The sequence below is a fragment of the Gracilinanus agilis genome, chromosome 5 (genome assembly GCF_016433145.1).
Source record: "Gracilinanus agilis isolate LMUSP501 chromosome 5, AgileGrace, whole genome shotgun sequence".
Lineage (NCBI taxonomy): Eukaryota > Metazoa > Chordata > Mammalia > Didelphimorphia > Didelphidae > Gracilinanus > Gracilinanus agilis.
Genome location: NC_058134.1, coordinates 63878586 through 63903516, shown reverse-complemented (window position 1 = coordinate 63903516; position 24931 = coordinate 63878586). Strand labels below are relative to the sequence as shown.

Sequence of the window (24931 nt, the reverse complement as noted above, 5' to 3'; positions counted from 1 at the left end):
TCCCTCCTTCTTGTAGATGGTAAGCAATTTGTTTTGGGTTATATGTATTATCAGGCAAAACATATTTACATATTGTTCATTTTTGTAAGAGAATAATCATATAAAACCAAAAATCTAAAAGAAAAATACAAACTAAAGTGAAAAATAGTATATTTTGATCTGCATTCCATCTCCAACAGTTCTTTAGAGGATAGCACTTTGTCAAAAGCCCTTCTGAATTGTCCTGGATCATTATGACTGTCATCCCATAATACTGCTATTACTGTATACAATGTTCCCCTGCTTCTGCATATTTCATGAAGTTCATGAAGGTCTTTTTTCAGGTATTTCTGAAATCATCCCATTCATTTCTTAAAGCACAATAATATTCTATCACCATCATATACTACAATTTGTTCAGCTGTACCCCAGTTGATGGACATCCCCTTAATTTCCAATTCTTTTGCCAAAACAAAAAGGGCTGCTATAAATATTTTTTTTACAAGTAGGTCCTTTTTCCCCGCCTTTTTTTTTCACCTCTTTGGGATATAAATCTAGTAGTGGTATTACTGGATCAAACGGTATATACCATTTTATAGCCTTTGAGGCACGGTTCCAAATTGACTTCCAGAATGGTTGGATCAGATTACAACTCTACCAGCAATGAATTAGTGTCCCAATTTTGCCACATCTCCTTCAGCATCACTTTTTGTTACTATCATTTTGGCCAATCTGATAGGTGTGAGCTGGTACCTCAGAGTTGTTTTAATTTATATTTCTCTAATCAAGAATGAGTTGGAACATTTTTTCATATGATTATTGATAACTGATTTTATTATCTGAAAACTGCTTCATATCCTTTGACCATTTGACACCTGGGGAATTATTTGTATTCTTACGAATTTGACTTAGTTCTTTATATATTTGAGAAACGAGACATTTATCTGAGAAATCTGCTATTAAATTCCCCCCACCCCCATTTGAGGTTTCATTCTAATTTGGTTACATTGGTTTTGTTTGAACAAAAACTTTTAAAATTTAATATAGTCAAAATTACTCATTTTACATCCTATAATGTTCTCTATCTCTTCTTTGGTCATGAATTATTCCTCCTCTATTGATCTTAGGTTAAATATTCTATGTTCCCCTAATTTGCTTATGGTATCACCCTTTAGGTCTAAATAATATAGCCATTTTGAACATATCTTGATATAGGGTATGAAATATTAGTCTATATCTAGTTTCTGTCATTTTGTTTGTTAGTGAGTTCTTATCCCCAAAGCTGGGATCTTTGGGTTTATCAAACATTAGATTGCTAAGATCCTTTACCCCAATCTATTCCATTGATTCACCAATCTATTTCTTAGGAAGTGCCAGACTGTTTTGATGATTACTGGTTTATTTATAGTACAGTTTGAGATCTGATACTGCTGGGCCACTTGTCCTTTACTTTTTTTGTCCATTAATTCCCTTAATATTCGTGATCTTTTGTTCTTCTAGATGAATTTTGTTATTATTTTTTATAGTTATATAAAATACTCATTTGGTAGTTTGATAGGTATGACACTGAATAGGTAAATTAATTTAGATAGAATTGTCATTTGTATTATATAAGCTAAACCTACTTATAATGTTTTTTCCAATTATTTGGATCTAACTTTGTGTGAAAGTTGTTTTATAATTGTATTCATATAGTTTGTGTTTGTGTTGGCAGGTATTTTATATTGTCAAGGGTTATTTTAAATGGAATTTCTCCTTCTATCTCTTGCTGCTGGACATTGCTGGTATATGTATAATATATATTTATATATAAATACTGATGATTTTTGTAAATTTGTTTTGTATCCTGCAACTTTGTTAGTTATTCTTTCAAATAGTTTTTAATTGATTATATAGCATCCTCTAACTATACCATCATATCATATGAAAAGAGTGATGGTTTGGTTACTTCATTGCCAATTTTAGCTCCTTCAATTTCTTTTTATTCTCTTATTGCTTAAGCTAGCATTTCTAGTACAATATTAATTTGGTGATAACAGGTATCCTTTCTTCATCACTGATCTTATTGGGAAGGCTTCTAATTTATCCTCATTGCAGATGATACTTGCTGATGGTTTTAGAAAGAGAGTACTTATCATTTTAAAGAATGGCCCATTTATTCCTATGGTTTCTAGTGTTTTTAATAGGAATGTGTGTTGTATTTGTCAAAAGTTTTTGGCCTCTGTTGAGGTAATCGTGTGATTTCTATTAGTTTTGTTATTGATATGGTCAATTATGCTGATAATTTGCCTAATATTAGACCATCCTAGCATTTCTGGTATAAATCCCACCTGGTCATAGTGAATGGTCCTTGCGATATATTGCTATAATCTCTTTGCTAATATTTTATTTAAGATTTTTGCATCAATATTCATTAAGGAAATTGGTCTGCAATTTTCCTTCTGTTTTTGCTCTTCCTAGCTTAGGTATCAGAAGTATCTTTGTGTCATAAAATGAGTTTGGTAGGACTTCTTTACCTATTTTGCCAAATACTTTATATATTATTAGGATTAGTTGTTCTTTAAATGTTTGATAAAATTCACTTGTGAATCTATTTGGCCCTGGGGATTTTTCCTAAGAGAGTTCTTTGATTTATTATGCATACTTCATAGTGTTAGAGAATATAATCTTTTCTAAGGCTGTCTTCATGAAAATTAACCTTTAAGAAAGAGGCTAGCTGTCTACCAATTGAAGACAGTTAATCAAAGGCATGCCAGTCAGTGTTTAAAAATTGGCTCCCTGAAAAAACCATATGCATGAAATATTTTCATATTTAATCTACGTTATTGATATTTTCTCCATTGCTTAAGTTTCAACAATCAACAAAAACACAAAGTCAAGCTCTGATTTGTGCCATAGGCCAATTTTCAGGGGAGTGAACTCGCACTGAAAATTTATCAATAGACATCTTTGAGCAGATGTGAGTTGAATTCAGTATTCTCTGAATAACTTGTTAAAGGGGATTTGGAGGCAAGGGGAGGGATTTTTGGTTTTATCAATCTAGGAAGTACCCAGAAGTACCCAGAAAGGAAAGTTGTTCCCCTCACCCAAAACACATAAATAGTTACCAATGAATATGGCACAGGGCAACATTGTGTAATTAATATATGGTCTTGGAAAATTATTTGGGGGTACAAAGAGGTTAAATGGCTTGCCTAGGACCATACAGCATATATTAGAAGCAAGACTTTTGAACCCAGATCTTCCCGATTTCAAGGCTAATTCTCTATCCATTAAACCATGGGACCCCTTGATTAAAGAAAGAAGCAAGAAATCAGACCAAACTAAAAAAAATTATATTGGATATTGAGGGTATTAATTATCATGGCATCATTGATCTTTTATATACACACAACACACATACACATACACACTTCACAGATCACTGATTTGTTCAGTGTGGTTACTCTCACAATTAATATATGCCTTGGTAGATGGTTTTCATTACTATGGTAGAAAAATTAATTGTTCTCTAGTGAACCAGAGTGATTAGTCTCTTTGGACTTTGCTAGGCTGGTTCTGATATATAGTCCAGGCTCTAAAATTTTTTCAGCTTGGTGAGCCCTACTAGCACTACCATTCTACTGGCATTACTTTGGAGAATAATAATCAAGTTGAGATCAGGTGAGAACAGGAAGTTAGTAAAAGGCAAAGCTTGAAATCATTGTTTATAATGATAAATAGAGATTAAAAAATGAAAGAATTAATAAAGATTAGTTTACTTAAACAAAAATAAAGGTTTACATGTATATCTGAATACATATGTGTAAGTATATATGAATAAGCATTTGTTAAAAGCTTCCTATGTGCCATATATTATACTAGATGCTAGGGATAGAGATATAAGTAAGTGGGGGAGAGAGAAAGAGAGAAGAAAAGGAGAGAGAGAGAGAGAGAGAGAGAGAGAGAGAATTTGGATGTGTCATAATCATCTAATATAACCATAGGAAACCAAAATGAAAAATATAAGTCTGTTTCCAGAAAACATTAGGTACTTTTTTTCTTTATATTTGGCTGTATTTGTTATAAATAAAAATCAAATTAGTAAATAAACATGATAAAATAATAGAAAATTATTAATGTCACAATACCTATTTTTGTCTTCTGCAGCTAATTCTAAGTAATTTGATTGCTATTTTATTAAAAGCATATGCTGAGTAAAAAATTGTTGAGCACATCATACTTTAAATACCCTAGAGAGGTACAGGACTGGTTTGACAGGTAACAGAGTTCACAGTTGGTCTGTTTCTTACCAATTTAGTTAATTATTCTTTGTAAGTTTGGTCAGGGTTTTGATTCTTCATAAATTAGCTTTTAATAAAAGAAGTTTATATCATAAGGGAAGGGGAGCTAATTATGTTTAGTAATAAGTTACTAAATTAAAGACTAGTTTTATTTATATTTGGGAAATCTGTGACAATTCATTTTTTAAAATTTATTCCATGAAGAAATACATTTAATTTTTTAAAAGTATTTATTTTATTTCAAAATTCGGATGGATTCGTTAAGAATTTTTCTGTAATTATTGGCAACCAAATGTGTGCCTTACGAAGTTACCAAATGCTTTCTTTCCTTTTAGCTATTCGCATGGAATAATGAATCATCCTTTTAACGGTTACTGCCTTTGACCCTTAACACATCTGAACATATTGAACTAGAAAGATTAGACGTAATATGATAAGCACAGTCTAAGGTAGTAACACTTCTGTTCAAGAACTTCAAGCCATTAACGAACCATGTCTCATCATTCTATCCTTATCTGTCAGCCTCTTAATTTAAAACTGAACTCGACGTCTCCAGAAATGTATTTGGCTTAAAAAAAATTATATTTAAACACTTGGATTTTTAATATATTCACTCCCCAAATATAGCATCAGGAAGAATCCATCTAACAAACTGAAAATTTTAATATATTTAACATTTAAATATATTTAATATTTTATTTAATTTACATATAAAATATTGAAAAGTTAATAGTTAGTTTTACCTGAACAGTTTTGTTAACAAAGTGCTTTATAACATAACTTTATCCAGCTTTCTAAATGGACATCTACCAGTGCCACTTTTAAAAAATGACATCTTACCATCTGTTGCCAAAAGAACTAATGAAAGAAAATGGTTTTATAGTAGTTAACTGTTACACACCCCAAATAGTACATATATAATTATTGGAGAGGTAAAAAAAATCATTTAAATCAATATTGCAGGTAATTAGTTTCCCAACCCTGCTGGGAATGTTCTAAAAATCCAGCTGTGTTCACCAAACCTCAGAAGTGCAGACTGCTGTGTAGTTATAACAGATTTTAAAGATGAAATAACATATTAACTCAGTACTTCATTGAATTCCTACACCAAGTGAAGCATTTACATTTTAATTACAGAAACAGAGAAGATGCATATGCGAGGTAAGCTATTAGTATAGTAGGGAACTATAAAACCATTTTTTAGTGACATTTTTTTAAAGGCATAAAATTTTGTCAACAGAAACTCTAGTTCATGCTAACATTTCCATTCTAATGAGTTGCTATCGTGCCCCTTTTGTTCCTAATGTCAAGTTAATGTGAGTCCATAAACCTAGCTGGGAACAGTATAATTAACTCTTTCATCCCCCTGGTGTCAGGTCAAAGGCTTAGTCTTATACTTAAGTTTTACAAAGGCTTCCTTTTACACATGCTGAGGACATGTAACTTTTTCACTCCTCTTGGTTGAATTCACTGTTTTATAGCCACTAGTTAAAAATGTTTTACATAGGCTTAATGGCACTGGGAATTAGGGAAAGAGGCAGGAGTTGGGATTTCACCATCATGGGGAATTTCCAGGGTGGAAACTCCTTCCAAAGATTTGCTATTCATCTTTTTGCTATTCATCACACATGTAGTGCATTTATTAGGGCATCTAAGGTAGCATAGTGGATAGAGAACTGGGCTTAGAATCAGAAAGATTCATCTTCCTGAGTTCAAATCCAGCCTCAGATACTTACTAGCTGTGTGAGCCTAGGCAAGTTACCTAATCCTGTTTGCCTCAGTTTCCTCATCTGTAAAATGAGTCCAAGAAGGAAATAGCAAGCCACTCCAATGTCTTTGCCAAGAAAACACCAAATAGGATCATGAAGAACCAGACAAGATTGAAAGAAGCGAATAATAACAATCGTGTATTTATATAGCACTTTATGTATGTTATTATCGCATTTGATCATCACAATAACCTTAATATCATAAGTGTAGCATATTTTCCTCATTTTACTGATAAGGAAACAAGACATGAGAAATCTGAATGACTTGCCCAAGGTCATCATAAAGCTCAAAAGTGGCTAAGACGAGATGATGAACTCAAGTGTTCTGAACTCCAAGCCTAGTGCTCTAGCCCACAACATCATCCAGCTGCCTAACTCATATTCTCAGAGCTGTCAAGAAACTGAGAAATGAAGTGATCTGAAGCAGAGGCAGGTTTTAAGCCTAGATCTTCCCGAAGTAGCCTTCTGTCCATTAAGGCTACTTAAGCTATGATTCTATCCAATCTATGATGCTTTATAGAACTTATTACCAAGGATTTTAAAGAGAAGTTTGACCATGAAGAAGAAAAGAACAAAATATGTCATCATAGACAGTGAATTATTTTTGTAGTATCGTGTAAAGTGAAGAATATTTGTGAAATTGTGCTTCAATAATGCAATTTAGCAACTCGATTTTATAAATCACCACATAGATTCTGCTTCAATATTGCTCTACTAGCCTCCAAGCTCCTTGATGTCAGGATCTACATACCCAGCACTTTTCAGAGTGTAAGATGGGGACACCACATATAAAAAATGGTAAATGTCTTTGTGTTTCTGCTATTTTTTATTATTGAAGTTTTGGGATATAATCTTGTCATACATTTGGACTTTTGAGTGTTTCATGTTGGGACTTGCGAGGGATGAGACAAGCTAATCAATCAAGAAGCATTTATGGGGGGCAGCTGGGTAGCTCAGTGGATTGAGAGCCAGGCCTAGAGATGGGAGGTCCTAGGTTCAAATCTGGCCTCAGACACTTCCCAGCTGTGTGACCCTGGGCAAGTCACTTAACCCTCATTGCCTACCCTTACCACTCTTCTGCCTTGGAGCCAACATACAGTATTGACTCCAAGACAGAAGGTAAGGGTTTAAAAAAAAAGAAGAAGCATTTATGAAATGCCTTCTAAGTGCCAGGCACTGTGCTAGTGCCAGAGATAGACAAAAATGAAGTTGTCCCTAATGTCTGGTAGCTCATGTGGGGAGTTAAGGGAGGGAAAAACAAAGCATACTCCTTTCAATAAAAGGAAGGTAAGTACAAAGTAAAATCTATATGTATATGTTAGGTTTGAGGAAGGGAATACTAGTTGCTGAAGGGATCCAAAAAGACATCATGGAAGAGGTGGCATTGGAACTGAGTTTTGAAAAAACCTTGAAATTCCAGGAGGCAGGAGTGCATCCAAGGTATAGGGGATGTCCTTACAAAGGTAAGGAAGGAGATAGGAGATGGAAAATTTGTGGCTAAGGAATAACAAAGCAGCTACTTTGCACTGCAGAATGAGGAAAGAGTAATGTGCAATCTTCCTGGAAAGGTGGGCTGCATCCAAATTTTCAAGGATTTTTAAATGCCAAACTAAGGAGTTTGTATTTTATCCTAGCGGCAACAGGGAAGCACAGAAACTTTTTGATCCTGGGCAGTCCTGTGTTTTAGGAATATCTATTTGGCAGCTGAGTAGAGGATAAATTAAGAGATGGGAAGAGACTTGAGGGAGAAAGGAAGGAAGAGGGGGAAGGAAAGAAGAAGGGAAAGAGGAAGGAAGGAAGGGAAAAAGGAAGGAATAGAGAGAAGAAAGAGAAGGAGGGAAAGGAACAAGCATTTATTATATGCTCACTATAGGCACTCTTTAAAAATATCTCAACTGATCCTCACAACAACCCTAGGTTCTATTATTATAGAAGTATAATAGAAGGAGGTAGGTTCTATTATTATACATATTTTATAGTTGAGGAAACTAAGGCAGATGAGTTAAGTGACTTGCCCAGAGTCATATAGCTTGTCAAGTGCCTGAGTAGGATATAAATGAGGTTGTTTTGGCTTTAGGCCAGTTCTTGGTCCACTGAGCCACCTAGCTGACCTTAAAATTGGAGTTTAGCTAAACACAAAAGGATAGAAAAAGAAGACAAGGAGTTAAAGCTTGAGGTTTACTAAATAGAGGGAAGATCAAAGAGACATAAAAATCAAGGTAGGAAGCCAACATCCATTCAAGACAGGAGTATAATGGGATCTAGGAAGGCAAGCAGAGTCATGGAGTAACTCTGAGTTCAACAAAAAAGACATTAAATAAGAGGGTTATGACCTCTGGTCTGATAACGCAGGGCAGGGACTTCCTGCATTCTTCACCCCCTCCTTTTTTTTTCTATTTCTTGGATGTTGGTCACTGTAGGCTTAGAGCCATAAACATGATTATAAATAGATTAGAACACTAGAGAGGAAAACTCAGAGAAGAGAGATCAGGACTCTCCTGGTACCTTGCACAGGTGAAGGGAGGCTAACATAGGGTAATTGTCATACTTCTTTGGAGTCTTATTGGGAGAGATATCTGTAAGCCATGGACCCGTGCTTATGGGATTGATTGAGGAGCATCACTAATTAGCCTGGCTCAATCCAAGGCAACACCACCTTTAGGCAGTAATAGCTGTGGCTGCTAAGTGTAATTGGATCACCTAGAGCTGGGTACTTGCCAACAGGACTGCACCAGCAAGTACCTGCATCTGCCAAGGGAGAGGGTCCATTAAAATGTTTGCTCACACAAATGAGCAGCAGAGATTTGTAAGGGCCAGAAGAGAAAAATAATTCCTCCTCTTTGGTTTTGATCTCCGTGATTCTCACCCTTCCAGTTTGAAGCTCCCAGAGTTGTATTCTCTTAAGTCCTATCCTACCACCTACCACCAGAAATTATTGGTCAATATTGGGACCCACAGAATCATTCATTGCAGATAATATTGGTCCGCTTCTCTGATTCCCATAGTTCTCTGAGAATTAGCAATCACAGCCCTTGCCTTGTTTTCAGGGCAAAGTGGAGTAAGATTGGCATTTGAGGACAGAGCCACTTGGCACTTAAAATTCAGCTCTAAATTTTAAAAAGTAAGTAGGCCCATGGACACGATAGGAAAGATAGGTTTGGACTACATTATAAGTCCCAAGAGGAACTCATCAGTTGAAGAAAGGGAGGTAGGCTTTGTGAAGGTATGGTCCTTGGGTGGGGAGGCTGCAGGAGTGGTTGGATGTTCAAGGGTGAGGAAACCCCAGGTGCTGAGAGAACTTTAAGGAGGAAAGTGTAGCAGAGGCAACATTTTGAATTGCAAAAGGTCTGAAACAGAACCAGGAAGGGGAAAGTGCATTTCCTTGCACACAGTAAGTACTGAAATTCTTGCTTGCTTGTTAATTGAGGCCTTTGATTAAGGAACAAGGAGCTAGAATTTTGTGAGATATCTGGTTATTCTCATAGAACTCTGAAAGCTCCCACACCAATACTGAGCATTAGGCAGGGAAGAAGGCTTCCTTTGGAGTGCCTGAATGAATCCAGGTATGTAAAAGCTATTTGAGGCTGGAAAAAAATAGGGATTCTGAAGTATAGGTCTAAATCTTCAAGATCATTTGGCTGGTCAACCCCATCCTAAAAGAGGAACCTGATGTATCTGATGGACATGGTCATTCAATTAGAATATGAGACAAGACTGTCATCAGAAAGGTAAAACCTATTTCCCAAAGGTCCGCGGGGAGATGGCCTCCGTGGACAAGCAGGCAAATGCCACCAAAGGCAGCAATCCTGGTGCTGGCAGTTGAGGATAGGACATAGAAATCCTTCTCCAGGGAAGGATGGGCTGGTCATGTGTCAAGGGCAAGGGACAACATATAGACAGACCACTACCTCCACTGATATCCTCAAAATTTCTTGAGAAATCAGAGGAAAGGCTCTCAGCACTGTTGAATGGACTTCTTGTGATGAACATTTGGGAGGAGATCAGCATGGGCCAGAATGGTTGGGTTGTGATCCCCAAAGGGGATACTCAAATGGCTGAGTTTCATTAAAAGGTTAATTAATTAATTTGAGTTTGGTGTCCATCATAAATGAATTTACTTTAGTGACTTCTGAGTACTATGACTAATACTAGTAGATATCTTTGAGAGTTTTGACACAGTACAGACAGAGGGGAGTTTCTCAGGGCTAAGAGTACCTGACTGGAGCTCTAATACACTAGACTTAAATATCCAATTAACACTCTGTATATCTGAAGGAATTCCTTTTATCAGAGGTTCGGATGTCATCTTAGTTATCAGTTCCACACTCACTAGGGTGGGTGCCAAATACACACAGAGTGAAGAATGGATCTGAGTGAGTCTCAAAGCTTGTGATCCCAAAAAGCTATGGTTAATGTTGGGTGCACTAGGGCAGCCCTCACATACTCTAAGATATTTAGAAAAGTCTAGAGAACCTCACTGTAGGTATCTCAATGGACCCCCCAAAAATTTTAGTAGTAATAGCAATCACACATAGTATTTTAAAACTCATTGTAGGTTTCAAAACAGGTGAAGTTTTACTAATATTTTCTTCTTGTAATTTAGAGAAATTAAGTAGCTTGTCCATGATCACATAGCAAGAAAGAACAGAAGATTTGAACCAAAGCCTTCGCAACTCCAAGTTCATCATTCTATTCGTCATTTCAAACTAGCATCATTGATCTGGTTCACATTTCCTTTCATATGGTTTGGATTGTGCCATTTGTGTGTGTGTGTGTGTGTGGGGGGGTCTTGGAGGCAGGGGTCCAAACAGAAGAGGCTATATAATAGACTATTATATATAGTTGATGCTACTCCAAAGAATCCTTATATTGATAAGGGAGAGCAGCCCTATTAAGGGTGGCATAGCACATAGAGTACTAAAGGAGTATCAATAAGATGTGAGTTCAACTCCTGTCTTAAACACTAACTTGTCTTATGAGCCTAGGAGTAAGTCAACCTTTCTCAGTCTCACTTCCTCTCCTGTAAAGTCACTGGTTGTGGTGAGGCTCTAAAGAGAAAAAACTATAAAGTGGTTTATAAATGTTAGTTGTTCTTAATAAGGATTCACCCAATGATTATAGTTGCTTGACTTCATGGAAGGGTGATATAGAAATATGGATGGTGGGTAGGAACCAATGCACGTGGTTACCATGAGCTTGGGATTCCTATTTTTTTCAAAGATAGAGAATTCACCTAGAAACAGGAAAACAGAGTGGAAACCACTTTTCTGCAGGGGGGAGAAATAGAGTACGTTTCTGCAAGGGCAAGTTAGGTGAGGAAGCTGAGCTGTGGAGAAGGAAAGCAGTTGTTGTTGCCAAAGCTCTTACACCTCAGAGGCTTTCTGGAGCAGCCTATATTTTCCCAGACTTCTAGTAAGAGAGAGTGTGTGAGAATCAGGATGACAATTCCTTTATCACATTTGTTTTTTGGTCATTCAGACATATGCGACTCTTCATGACCCTTCTGGTATTGTCTATGGGTTTTCCTTAACAAAGATCCTGGAGTGATTGGCCATTTTCCTTTCCCAATGGATTGAGGCAAACTGAGGTTAAGTGACTTGCCCAAGGTTCACACAGTTGAGTGTATGAGGTCACATTTGAATTCAAGTCTTCCTGACTCCAAGCCCAGTCCTCTACCTGCCTCCATATCAACATTCACATAAACTCTTTAAGGTTAATTACCACTTTCCTCACAACAGTCTTATAAGGCATGGAGTATATTATCGTCTCATAGACTCAGGTTTAGGGCTCCATCCAGGCTCTGAATCAGAGCTTCTTCTTGAACACAGGTCTTCAGACTCCAAGACCCAGTGTTTTTTCCATTATGCTGTGTTCTATGTAGACCAAGGATAAAACAACTTTTACAATTTAAAAAAACCCTGGATTTAAGAAGCAATATGGTATAATGAAAGAAAAAAAACCTTGTGTTCTAAACCCACCACAGAGACTTACTACCTGGGTATATATGGGAAAATTATTTAACCTCTTATAGGCTCAGTTTTCTGATTTATAAAATGGAGATACCACTTATACCTCCTACCTTACAAGGTCATTAAGAGATGGAGTATCAGGTGTAAGGAACAAAGAGAAGGCTAGTTTATCTGGAAGGTATTTTGCAAGCCTTAAAGCACTATACAAATGATTTGTTGTTATTATTGTTTATTATTATTGATTTCAAATTATTTCTTTGGGTCTAGACTTCTCAGTGTAATTCTTCATGCCTTCTACAGGTATAATTTCTAACTGTCAGTGAAATTCTGCTTGTTGAACAAGGGCAAGAGTGGCAAGGAAGGTCTCTAGTGTGGATTAAGAAGGAAATGTTTCCTTTATTATATATGTTCAGAATGTAACTCACTTAAACTAGCCAAGCTGTCATTCTTGGAAACTGGAGTGCTACAGAAGAGGAAAAAAACTTAAATCACATATTGTGTTAAATAAAATACTCCCCAATAGATATAAATTAAAACTACAATTTCATCTTTGGTTCTGTTGACACAAACAAACCACTCCAGTTTTGCAGATTTATGTTAGCAGAACTCATCACTGAAATGAAAACCTTATTATGTATAGTTATGAATATAGAATTTTTCATATCCTGTTACATGGCACTACTAGACTTAGATTACAACTTGAAAAATTACTGTGTAGACACCATTTCCTGCACAGACTTATTTAAACAGTAGCTTTCATGATCACAAATAATGCACATATTCTATAATCCTGAAATCCACAGCAAATAAGAGAATGTAAAAAAAATCCCTGTAGAGAATGAATAATTATAAAAAGATAAGAGCATGACTAAATTACATTGCTGGTTATTAATCTGGCTGCTGCATTCGCTTATGCCACTGACAAGGGAACCTCTGTGCCACGGGGCAGGGAGGACCACGCATGGCCTCATGTGAAAGGTGGCTTTGTTTGCTGTACCTTTGGCTGGTTAATATTTGGAAGTGGACAGAGACCATAATTCAGAGATCCACTAAGCAAAAACAAAATGTTGAGGGAATTATGCATATTTTGAATTTAAAATTATACGTACGATCATAAGCGGCTCTAGAAATGGCCCTAGTTGCATTCTTCTGGATTTCGGGAAATACAGCATTTTCTGCAAATGTGAGGAGTTTCTTGAGACCTCCCGCCTGCTGAATTTGCACCATGGTATCTACATCTTCGAGACAATTGGCTATCACATTGAGAGCTTCTGCATGGAGATCATTAAATTCCTAATGATAAAAAAAAAAAAACACCAGATCTTAGCATGTTGACCTTATTTTGTCAAGGATGACTAAAATTGGTTCTTTTGGCTACCATATAAATGAGTTATGGCAGAGACAGGAGGAAAGAGTGGAGTTCCATGGATTGCTAAACTCAACCTCTTTCCTCTCCTATGAACTTTTCCCCTACTTATTGCCCACCCACCAAAATTGCACTGGCAGATATATATATATATACTGAGGATTCAGAAGTAAGTCTAACTCTTTTAGGGATTTTGAACAGATGCTAGATCTCTATAAGAAATTATTTGGTTCTATTTACAGGGACAGATTAGTAAGTTTTTAAAAAACCCTTACCTTCTGGCTTAGAATCAATTCTAGGGATGGGTTCTAAGGCAGATGAGTGGTAAGAGCTAAACCATTGTGATTAAGTGACTTGCCTAGGGTCAAACAACTGAGAAGTGTCTGAGGTCAGATTTGAAACCAGGACCTTCCTTCTCCAGGCCTGGGTCTCTTCCTCTGAGCCCCCTAATTGCCCCAGAAGGTAGAGAGCCGACCTCAGGATTAAGAAGACCTGGTTTCAAATCATGTCCCTGGCACACACTCGCTCTGTGAATGTGGGCAAACTCCTTAACTTCTCAGGCAACATTTTCAGACTGCCATTTGCAAAACAGTTTTCCATCTGAACCAGTAGGGTGGGCTTCCTCACTTGGAACTGCCTACAGCAGTGAAAATATGAGTCAGGGCCAAACAACAATTATGATTTCTGAAATAAATGTCTATGTTATGTGCCTTTCTGAAACTTAGAAGTTTCAGTAAGAACATATTTGAAATGATAAAAAATTGGGCAAAGAAACAGCTAAAAGAATATAGAAAAATCAGTGTCTGATATTTGAAACATGACATAGAGAAATGATTTCTTTCTGTCTCCTCTTATTTGGTCAGTATAATATATTCACAGTCTCAGAAATGAAAAAGTAAGATAATAAGATTAATAAGATAATAATTTGTATTATGTGATATGTGCACTGCATAGGCAAAGTTATAATTACTGATTCTCTGTGTTGTCTTCCAACCACTAGGTCATGCTGCTTCTCCATTTAGAATTTAAGGCTAGATAAAATACAGGAAGGACAAAACTTTCCAAACTATGTTTAAAACCAACAATGGAAAAATGACAGTATAAATCTTATAAATGTATGTTATACTTCATCATAAAAGTATGAAATAATATTATCAAACAAAACATGAAGATAAAAGAAAGGCAGTAGAGTTAGCTATAAATTATTAGCCCAAAGACAAATATTATAGTCAATGGTGATTCTTTTCTGAAAGGAGAACTTGCTTGTAAAATATACCCCTTTCTCCTGACTTTAATAAATAAGACAATTTCTGATACTAGATTTATGTTTAATTCACTAAACTTTTTAAAAATTTAAAATTAGTCTTAAAACAAAATTATATGTATATGCACATTTCATTGGTTCCTATATTTGTTCTAATTCAAGTCTTAGAAAGCATTGGATACAATTCAGAAGCTACATTCTTTTAAATAACCTTTCTTTTAATTGTTCCCTGATGGATACTCTATCCCATTCCCCACAGAGACTGTTCCAAATCTCCTCTACCCTTTTCTCAAATTTTCCACAGTTTTTCCTTTGCCCTGGGCTCTCCTCTCCCATTTCCCCCCTTTACTACTCCTCAAAACCCATGGACGTTCCTTATTCTGTCTTCCTTTAATGAAGAGTTGACTCTTCTCCTCATCAAGTACCCCTCAATGTACCCTTGATTCTATCCCCTTCCATCTTGTCTAGAAGATTGCCCCCCAAATAATCTCCTCTCTAATCTCACATGCCTCCCCCTCTATTGGTTCCTTCCTTGCTGTCTACAAACATCATCTAAGTTTACATTATCCTGAAAAAACCCTCAACAGATCCTACCATCAGCTCAAGCTACCATGTTCTATCTCTTCTCCCATTTACAATATTAACCAAAGCTGTCTGGGGCCCCTTGCCTTCATTCTATCTCCTTTTTGTATTCTGGCTTCTGCCTTCATCAAACAACTGAAACCTCTTTCTGAACTCCTAATTGCTCATCTGATGATTTTTTTCTTCTTGATTTTTCTGCAGCATTTGATCCTGTTGATTGACCACTTCTCCTGGCTCTTCTCTCTTTTCTGAGTTTTCACAGCATTACTTTCTTGGTTCTCCTCAAATCTGCCTGACCATTCCTCTAAATCATTTGCTTGTTCACCTTTCATATCATGCCCCCTAATTGTGGATGTATCCCAAGGCTTTATTCTGGGACCTCTTTTGTTTGACCATTCTCTTTCTTTCACATCTTAAGGTCTCATTGGTTTCATTATCATCTTCATGCAGATGACCACCCACATCTATAAATCCAGCCAAAGTCTCTCATCTGAGACTCCATTTGTACCTCTTTAACTACTCAATAGATATTTCAAATTGAACATCCTACAGGAGTCTCAAATTCAATTTGTCCAACACAGAACTCACTGACTTTCTCCAAAGATATAGCCCTATTCCAATTTCACTATTTCTAGGAAAGGTACTATCATTCTTCTAGTCTCCTAAGTTTGTAGCCTTAACATTTATCTACAAGTCCTGACTCTCCTTCACCCCATATATCTAAGTAATCCCCAACATTATAGCTCTCATATCTACCACTTTCCTTTATTCATATAGCGACTTTCCTCATCTCTCTAGAAGAACCCAGGCAAGCTGGCCTTTCCTGGCTGTTCCTCATGTCTTACCTCAGGACTTTTATACTGGTTATGCCTCATCCTCACAAGGGCCTCTTGGAAATTTACCAGTTCAGTCATGGCTCTGATGGCCAAAAAGAGGTCATGGGATTTCTAAAACTGGTTAACTCAATCCAAAGGCAAACACTGGGAAAATTTGTCTCTGTTTTTCCCACAGTTTGTTTATTAATGTGTTTTTTCTCTCCGATTTACCACTGAAGGAATTAAGAATGGTTATTATGACTAATTCTATGCCTGATAAGAATTTGAAAATTTTGATCATCTAGAATTCAAATTTGTTTTTGCATGGAAACTGACTTGAACCTTACCTAATTCTCATGTCTATTTGAAAGTTAATTAAAAAATAACATGGTAATGTAGTCTTGGGATATTTAAAAATTAATACAATTTAATAAAAACGTATTTTTGCCCATTATAAATCCATTATCTTTTCTAGTTTTTTTTTCCCTTCTCTTCTGTTCTTACCAATTGAAATCTACTCTCACAAATGTTTTGGCATAAAATTTTGCTTTAAATCATCAGTCAAACCTTAATCAAAACTCCTTTTCTTTTTAAAAAGCAGATTTCTAATTTCTTATAACTTGAATTGACATCTAGCTTTTTCACTATTTAAATCTTAAGAGAGCATCATTTCTCAATGTTAGTATTAGTACAATGGGCCCTGGGCATGTAATAATGAGAACTGGTTTCAGCTGTTGGTTCTGTCATTTAGCAATTTGTAATCTTAGACAAATCGCTTCACTTCTAGGAAATTCTCCCTATCTTCTTAGGTCAGTTAAGTGATTCAGTGGATAGAATGCTGGACCTAGAGTCAGAAAGACCTGAGATCCGAGGAAAGATAGGTGGCTCAGTGGATTGAGAGTCAGGCTTAGAGATAGGAAGTCTTGGGTTCAAATGTGACCTTAGACACTTCCTAACTATGTGGCCCCAGGGCAAACCACTTAACCCCTTAACCCCCCATTGCGTAGACCTTACAGCTCTTCTGCCTTAGAACAATACACAGTATTGATTCTAAGACGAAAGGTAAAGGCTTAAAATTAAAGAAAAACACTACCTATGTGACCCTGGACATGTTATTCAACCTCTGTCTGCCTCAGTTTCCTCAATTATAAAATGAGGATAATAAATAGCACCTACTGTACAGGGTTGTTTTGGGATCAGATGAGATATTTGTAAAGCACCTAATGAATGATAGTTTCCTCTCACCCTCCACCTACTTCACAGGGTTGTTGTAAAGAGCAAATGAAATCCTATTCAGGAAGGCATTTTGTAAACTCCAAAGTAGTATATAGAAAGACACCATGAAAAAAGTAAGAAAAGTACTATGCTTTGATTCAGAAGAGATCCGAGTTTTCATGGTGCCTTTGGCATTATTGCTTTACTTCTCTAAACCTCAGTTTCTTTGTCTGCAGAATGAGGATAACAGTCCCTGAATTGTGACCTGAATGCTTAGAGGGTGTCCCTGATGTGATGATGGGATCCTAGATCCACTGAAGTGCATTGCAGCACTTGCACAACAATACGCCTGGGGTAGCTGAAGATAAAATAAGATATAATATTAAAACATGTTGCCAACTTTAAAGTTCCATAAAAATTTAAGGCAACATTATTATTAAGATATGAAGGATAACAAGGCCAAAGCAGAAAGATTTTGTTCCTGACAGATTTGTTGTTTGGTCATTTTTTCAGTTGTGTCTTATTCTTCTTGACCCCATTTGGGATTTTCTTGGCAAAGATGCTGGAGTGGTTGGCCATTTTCTTCTCTGGCTTATTTTATAGACAAGGAAACGGAAGCAACCAAAGTGAAGGGACTTGTCCAGGTTCCCACAGCTACTGTCCAAGGACAGATTTGAACCTAAAAAGATGAGTTTTCTTAACTCCAAACCACTGTGCCACCAGCTGACCCCCTACATATATTATTCATAATAAACTTGGGAATATGGAGCAAACAGGCATTAGAATGTGCTTCCTCAGCTTACCCAACTTTGTGCTTCCAATTTAATTGCATGCTGAGCTAGAGAAGATCGTAGGAATAGCAAAATCTAAGTTAGATCGTTTTCTGTAACAGAGGACTTTGCTTCCTATCATTAGAATTGAAAAGGAAAAAAAATGCCTTGCCCAGAGACCTCTCAGTCTGATTTTTGTTCACTAAATGTGTAGTCTAGGAGTCATTGGTCTGTCCTTATCTCTACTGGACTGATGCTGCCATGGCCAGGGCATGACTTCAGAAAGGTAAGCTCAGGAGTTACCAAAATGGAGCTGCCAGCCATTAAGAGATGGGGGTTTGGGGGGTGGGGAGAGCAGAGGTGATGCTCGCTGGGACATCAGAGCAGAAAAGGCTTGTTGTGTTTGTGCCCCTCATGCATGATCCCCACATGCATTCCCACTCTTAGAGTAAGCTCTGTGTTTATGGGGAGAATGGTCTAGTGTGGCTTTCTTTACTATGTTATTTCAGCAAGTGTCCCCTGGCTGATTAGTCAAAAGCAAATACATCATAGGGACTGACGAACTGTAATTTTGAGTGGATTTGGTCCTGTTCTGGTATTCTCTGGGTGAGAAAGAGTGCTAAAGTCATTATACTGATTTGGAAGGGGTCCAAATTGATGATTTTATCGGTTTTGGAGGGATGTATCATATGGAAATCCGTTGAGAGCTCCAGATTTGCTTAAAACTGACTTCTTTAGGGTCATTGTATTGGAAGAGCTGTTTCAACCTAGATCATTCTCATTTTAAGGCAGTTCTCTGCTATGCCACATTGCCTATTATACTAATCTATGTAGAAAATATTTCTATAGGAATTTTTAGGAGTGCCTCAATAAAAGCAGTTTATGTCACCTTCATTTTTCAAGCTACTTAGTGACTGATACTTTGAGAAAATAATTCACTAAAACCTCATTCATTTAGACTTTACAAATTTAAATATTTGTATTTAAGATATTTATAAACAGTCTTTTTTCAGGGTCTTTCTTATAAAACTAAGGAAAATCAAATCCAAAATATGGAATTTTTTTTCAAAGAGATCCTCATTATGTCCTCAATGCCCTCTTCCATCGATGAATATTGAGGAATTTTCATGTTGGTATAGGATACATTGTATATTATGAATTGTCATTTTGCAAATTAATATCTCATTTTCCATATGATTACTTGTATATGTAGTAAAACCTTACTTGCTTGGAATTTCTGATAATTCACACAGAGTTTAGCAAATAATACTATGCTCATAAAAATGTAAATTAATAGTATGAGCAGTATAATGAAGAAATATTTCAAAATGTCAAGAGAGCAAATTGTTTTCAAATACTTACAAGTATTTCTGATAAACTATTTATATGTCAGTTTCCAGTCATCTATATTGATCTATTAGAAAAATTTCAGAATGACTTCTAGTAGGCCACACTTCATTAGCCAAATTGTTATTAAATTTATAATATGATTTTATTTCTTTAAAAAGTCTTTGATAGCTTTGGGGGTTTTTTCCATAAATTTAAGCTCATCTTATTCCCAAACAGTCTGAATAAATGAGGTTTTTGAAACCAAGGAAGATTACTGAATTTTACTTAAAATATTTTTATAGTCATCTTTTTTTTTTGTTTTGGCTAAATTACCTTTTCTTTCTGGTTATTATAAATTAGTGAATGCCTTACCCAAGAATTTTAAAGAAGGTTTAGATTTAAACAATGATAGTCACACATTTTTTTAAGCACCTTAGTTTCCAGAATTTTAAGCATTTGTTCCGGTCCTTGGGCGTCTCTGAAAAGCAGTCTGCTTTCTCTATCACTGGTAACAACTTCTAAGGTCTTGAGAGCCAGCAATTGAATAATTGGAAATTCAGACTTCAAGAGCTCCAATATAGGAGGGATTGCACTTAGGTCCTGAATTGCCATACGACAATGATAGTCCTGCCATGGAATACAAAACACACACACACATACACACATCAATAATGCAGAACACAAGGCACTAGTGGAGAGATTCTTTTTTCTAACATACAGCAATAAATGAACATTTTGAGGCTTTTAGCTTTCCTTCTAAAATGAGTTTGACAAAACTAAAAGATTCATTAAAATTTGCATATGTATCTTACCTGGGGGTAAGGAGACCCTATACTGAATATTTTTTACTTTACATCTTTATTGTATAGAAAATTCTCCTGTTAAAAAGCACTTAAAATAATAATGTTTTTTTAAAAGAAACATCCAAACTCTAACTAATGATTCATTTATTTAAAATACAATGAAGTTGCGTATTTTTATGTGAATACTCCTTGTAATTGAGGTGTGGGGGGTATAAACAGTATTTGATCTGTTTCTGATTCAACGTGGCTGCTTTCATCTATTCTTCATTTATAATGCACAGACAGTGGTATAGAATGGACTTCAGAGACCATTGAGTCCAACCCTCTCGTTTTACTGCTGAGGAAACTGAGGCCCCTAAAAGATTAATTAAATTAATTAATAATGAGAAATTAAAATTAATTAATTAATCAAATTAATTTAAATATAAAAGATTAAGAGACTTGTCCAAGGTCATAAAAGGGAGAAAACTACAGAGGTAGGATTTGAAGCTCGGTAGACTCTGAGTCTTTTTCCATTGCCATGTGTTGCCTCTTGACTTTGTAAAATCTGGTCTTGGTATTGAAAGTAGAATTCTATAAGGAAATCATATTCTAATATGATTGTGGATCATTTTGATATTTTAAATGATTCAGAGATGATATTTTTATACTAATAGAATTGTGGAATATTAGAGCAGAAAGAGTCATATCTTCTTATTTTACAAATAGAACCTAAGGAGGTTAAATAGATTGCCTAAAATGACACACAGAAGCTTTAGATTTTTTTATTTTCTTGGTCTCAGAGAAGAATATAAGTTGAGAAATGAAGACATTATTGCAGTTACCGTAATGCCTCTATACAAGAGTTAAAACTCATTAAATATATTTCTTTATCAAGAAGAGACATAAGGTAATAGAATGTTGGGGTTAGGAGGCACCAAAACCTCCTTCAAAGATTTACTAGATGCGCAATCATAGACAAGAATTTATTCTCTTAGTGCTTCAATTTCCTTATCTTTAAAAGGGTAGAAATAATACTTGCACTAAGGGTTTTTATTAGGAAAACATTTTATTATTTACTGACTTGCCCATCTGCATACTCAGTAGAATAGGTCAGAGCTCTTTATGTGGAATTTTTACAAATTCTCTCTCAAGAATGATTGTTTTGGATGGAGAGGTGGGAAGCATGATCAAGAAGGGAGACTTATTAATTCCAGAGAACTCCATTAGGTTTCAAAGAGAGCATCCTACTGCTTCAGAATCTTACAAGGTTTGTCTTCTAGACCTAGGAATAACTTTCTCCTCTCCCAAATAATTAGTAGGGGAGAGGATCTGATCAGCTCTACCACCAATGCATGTAATTTTATATGGCGGTCTAAGTTATCTATTCAAAGTTATATATTCAAATGAATTCCATAAATATTTATTAGGTATAGTATGAGGGTAAAGAGAAATTTTTTTATAACTAAATATACAGCTCTTTTTGGATACATCAGGAATCTCTCTATAGAAGGTAAGCATTTTTCATTCTAGTAATAATAATAACTTAAAATGAAATAAGATAAATAATAAAATCATTCATGATTAGATTCACTATTGATGCTAAAAAGCTTTCTTAACATATATAGACACTGTGCCATTTCTGCTATTAACTAAACCAATTTTTAGCGACTGTCATTTAATGTAAATAATTCCTTTCATCATCACATAGATGAGGATAATTCCTAGTAACCTTAGTGGGACTGGGCTCTATTCTGAATAGGGAAATAAATGTTCTTTAGGGGGCCTTAGTAATTAGACAGGAATTAGGTAAGGGAAACAGAGCAGAGCTCCTTTTTCCTGGGAGTTTCTGTCAGGAAAGGAAGAAAAAAATGTTGAGTTGTGTGATTAGGATTTCGTCCCAGGACATCAACATTTAGAGGGTATGGACAGCATTTATACTTGTTAATAAGATAGAAAAATCCCAAATTAGCATCCAGTTAGCAAGAATAATTACTTAAAATAGGAAGCTATGGGAATAGCTACGCGGCTCAGTGAATTGAGAGTCAATACTAGAGATGGAAGGTCCTGGTTTCAAATGTCATCTCAGACAATTCTTAGCTACGTCACCTTGGGCAAGTCACTTAACCTCCATTGCCCAGCCCTTATACTTTTCTATCTTGCAACCAATACATAAAATAGGAAGCTATGAGACAGCCCATTTGTTTCCCCATTCTACAAGCATACCACAAGTGAGCTTTAGCTTCTTCAGCAGCAGCCTTAAAATGTTCTAAGGTTTCCATCCATGGGACTCTGTATGTGTGTTGTGTGTTGTGTGTGTGAGTTTTGGAGGGTAACTCTTGGGGTCTCTGTCTCCAAGATGGTGTCCCAGGTCGTTTTCCCAAACTTGTCATTGGTAACCTTTGTCTCTCCTCACTCCTTGTTCCTTTAACCAAATCCATCTAAAGTATTGATTTGAGGTAACTTTCTGTGTTGTTTATCCCAAGGGGCAAATTTTATGAAGCTTGCCCAAATTGTCAGAATTGCTAGTTTTCATTGTGTGATAGACAAGTGTCCAACTAAATTTGCCAAGGAAGGGGATGTGAAATATGATAATGTTTCTTAAGATGATAAAAGGAGATAGGCAATTCAATTTTTTTTCCAGATTCAGACATTAGTCATTCTCCTTCTTAGGTCCCTGCTCTCTTGTTACAACTAAATGAGCATCTGTCTCTTTTTCATAGGCTTCCATCACTCTGGAGTCAGTCAAAATGTGAAGTACTGTCTCTTTGTCTATAATAGTTCTCTCCTTCATTCTATCACTCTTATAGCATGCAAGTTTTTTTTCACTTATACTTATTTCCATTTTATTCATTTTTGCAATAGAGCAATCTTTTAAAAATCAAAACCCCCAATCATATACCCATATAAACCAATGACAATCATTTCTTTTTCTTTTGTGTTTCTATTCCCACATTTCTTCCTCTCAATTTGGATAGCATTCTTTCTCATAAGTCCCTTGGGATTGTCTTGTAGTAGCAACGTTCATTACATTGTTCCACAGTGTTTCACTTTCTGTGTATAATATTCTCTTGGCTCTGCTCATTCCTTTCTGCTTCAATTCCTGGAGGTTCTTCTAGTTCATATAGAAATCCTCTAAGTCATCATTCCTTACAGCATGATAATATTCCATCACCAACAGATACCACAATTTGTTCAGTCATTCCCCAATCGAGAGACACCCCTCATTTTCCAATTTTTTTGACACCACAAAGAACATATCTGAATATTTTTGTAGAAACATATTCCTTATTATCTCTTTAGGGTACAAACCTAATAGTGCCATTGCTGGACCAAAGGGTATGTATTCTTTTAAAGCCCGTTGGGTATAATTCCAAATCGACTTCCAGAATGGTTGGATCAATTCATAACTCCACAATAGCATATTAGTGTCCAAATTTTGCTACATCCTCTCCAACATTTATTATTTTCCTTTATTCTCATATTGGCCAATCTGCTAGGTGTAAGGTGGTACCTCAGCATTGTTTCAATTCATGCATTTTATTTTATTTTATGAATATGAAATTCATAATTCAAAATATTCAAAATTCAAAATCAAAATAATATGAAAAATTATATGAAGATTATTTTAAATCAGGTTATCTGATTAAATTATTTCACATGCAGTATATCCAAAGTGATACAGATTGGTTACTTGTCAAAGGACCACAGATGGATTCAAAGGCTCATGTAAAAGGCCAAAAGCCAGTGATCTATCTCTAAGTCAATGAGAGGCCAACAATGTTCCCCGTATAGCTAAATTGTAGAGATAGAGATGATAAGTTATGAATGCATGAACATACTTTACAAACAAAAAATCCATGAAGATTAAGTAGAGTTTGGTGTTATATTTAAAATTTGTAGCCATTAGGTATCTTTAATCATATACATAATCATTCCAGTGTTTCATGGTAATTAGGCATAGATAGTAAGCAATTCATATAAAAAACTGTTACCTTTACATAGTCAAACCAACCATTTCTGGAGCAAAGCAAATGGAGGACCTTGGCAAAGCAAAGCATTGCTCTCAGGTCTTTCAAGAATACTTCATCCTGGGGGAACTCAGGTCTTTCTGTTTTTCAGCAAAGAGTGCCAAGGTATTTCAAGAATCCACAGTAGGCAAATATTCTAGACTCCAGATAATGAAAGTCAGGATGGAGAAAATACAAAAGCCCTGGGCCACTCTTGTCTTGAGCAGACCCTCCCCTTCATGGAAGAATGAAATTCTGGCAAAGTAATCTAAACCGTAAGTTCCAGACAAGTAATAGATAAAAGTAGGAAGAGGACCAACAGTAGAGAGGGAACTGGGGAATAAGGGAGTATGCATTATTTCATCTGGGCACTCAAGATCACAAAATCTATTCTTTTCTTCTGGGTCCATCCTTGTATAAGAGAGTAATCTGAAGAGTGTGATTTAAAGAAAGAGTTCATACCCAAAAGTTTCTGTGAGATACCACATTAAATTTCATCAAGTAGTTGTTCAATTGGTTTAGCAAGTAAACATTCATGGAAGGGGAAAAGAGTGAGGAAAAGAGTCGATGGAATTGTGCTGAGGTGCAGGGAGCTTTGATTGGAGAGGACAGGAGGACATAGAAGGGCTGTAGCTGAAGTCTTTAAGCCACCAGGGAGCAAAGAGAAGAAACTTTGTGCTGGAAAAACCAAGAGCAATGAAACAAGGTCAGAATGGGATTCGGGAAAAATAGAAGAGAATTCCAAAGGCGAGGAGAAACAGAATACAGAAGGAAGGATGGGAAAGAGATGAAACTGAA

General features: G+C 36.0%; 1 protein-coding gene across 1 annotated transcript in view; it reads right to left on the bottom strand.

The window, feature by feature from the left end:
* ARMC3 (armadillo repeat containing 3) overlaps nt 1-24931 on the bottom strand; it is a 129410-nt gene that overhangs the window by 88721 nt on the left and 15758 nt on the right. The window contains exons 6-7 of the mRNA XM_044678928.1: nt 19774-19968; nt 13110-13293 (exon numbers count right to left, since the gene is read on the bottom strand). Of these exons, the coding sequence (XP_044534863.1) occupies nt 13110-13293; nt 19774-19968 (379 nt within the window). The remainder of the gene's footprint in view (nt 1-13109; nt 13294-19773; nt 19969-24931) is intronic.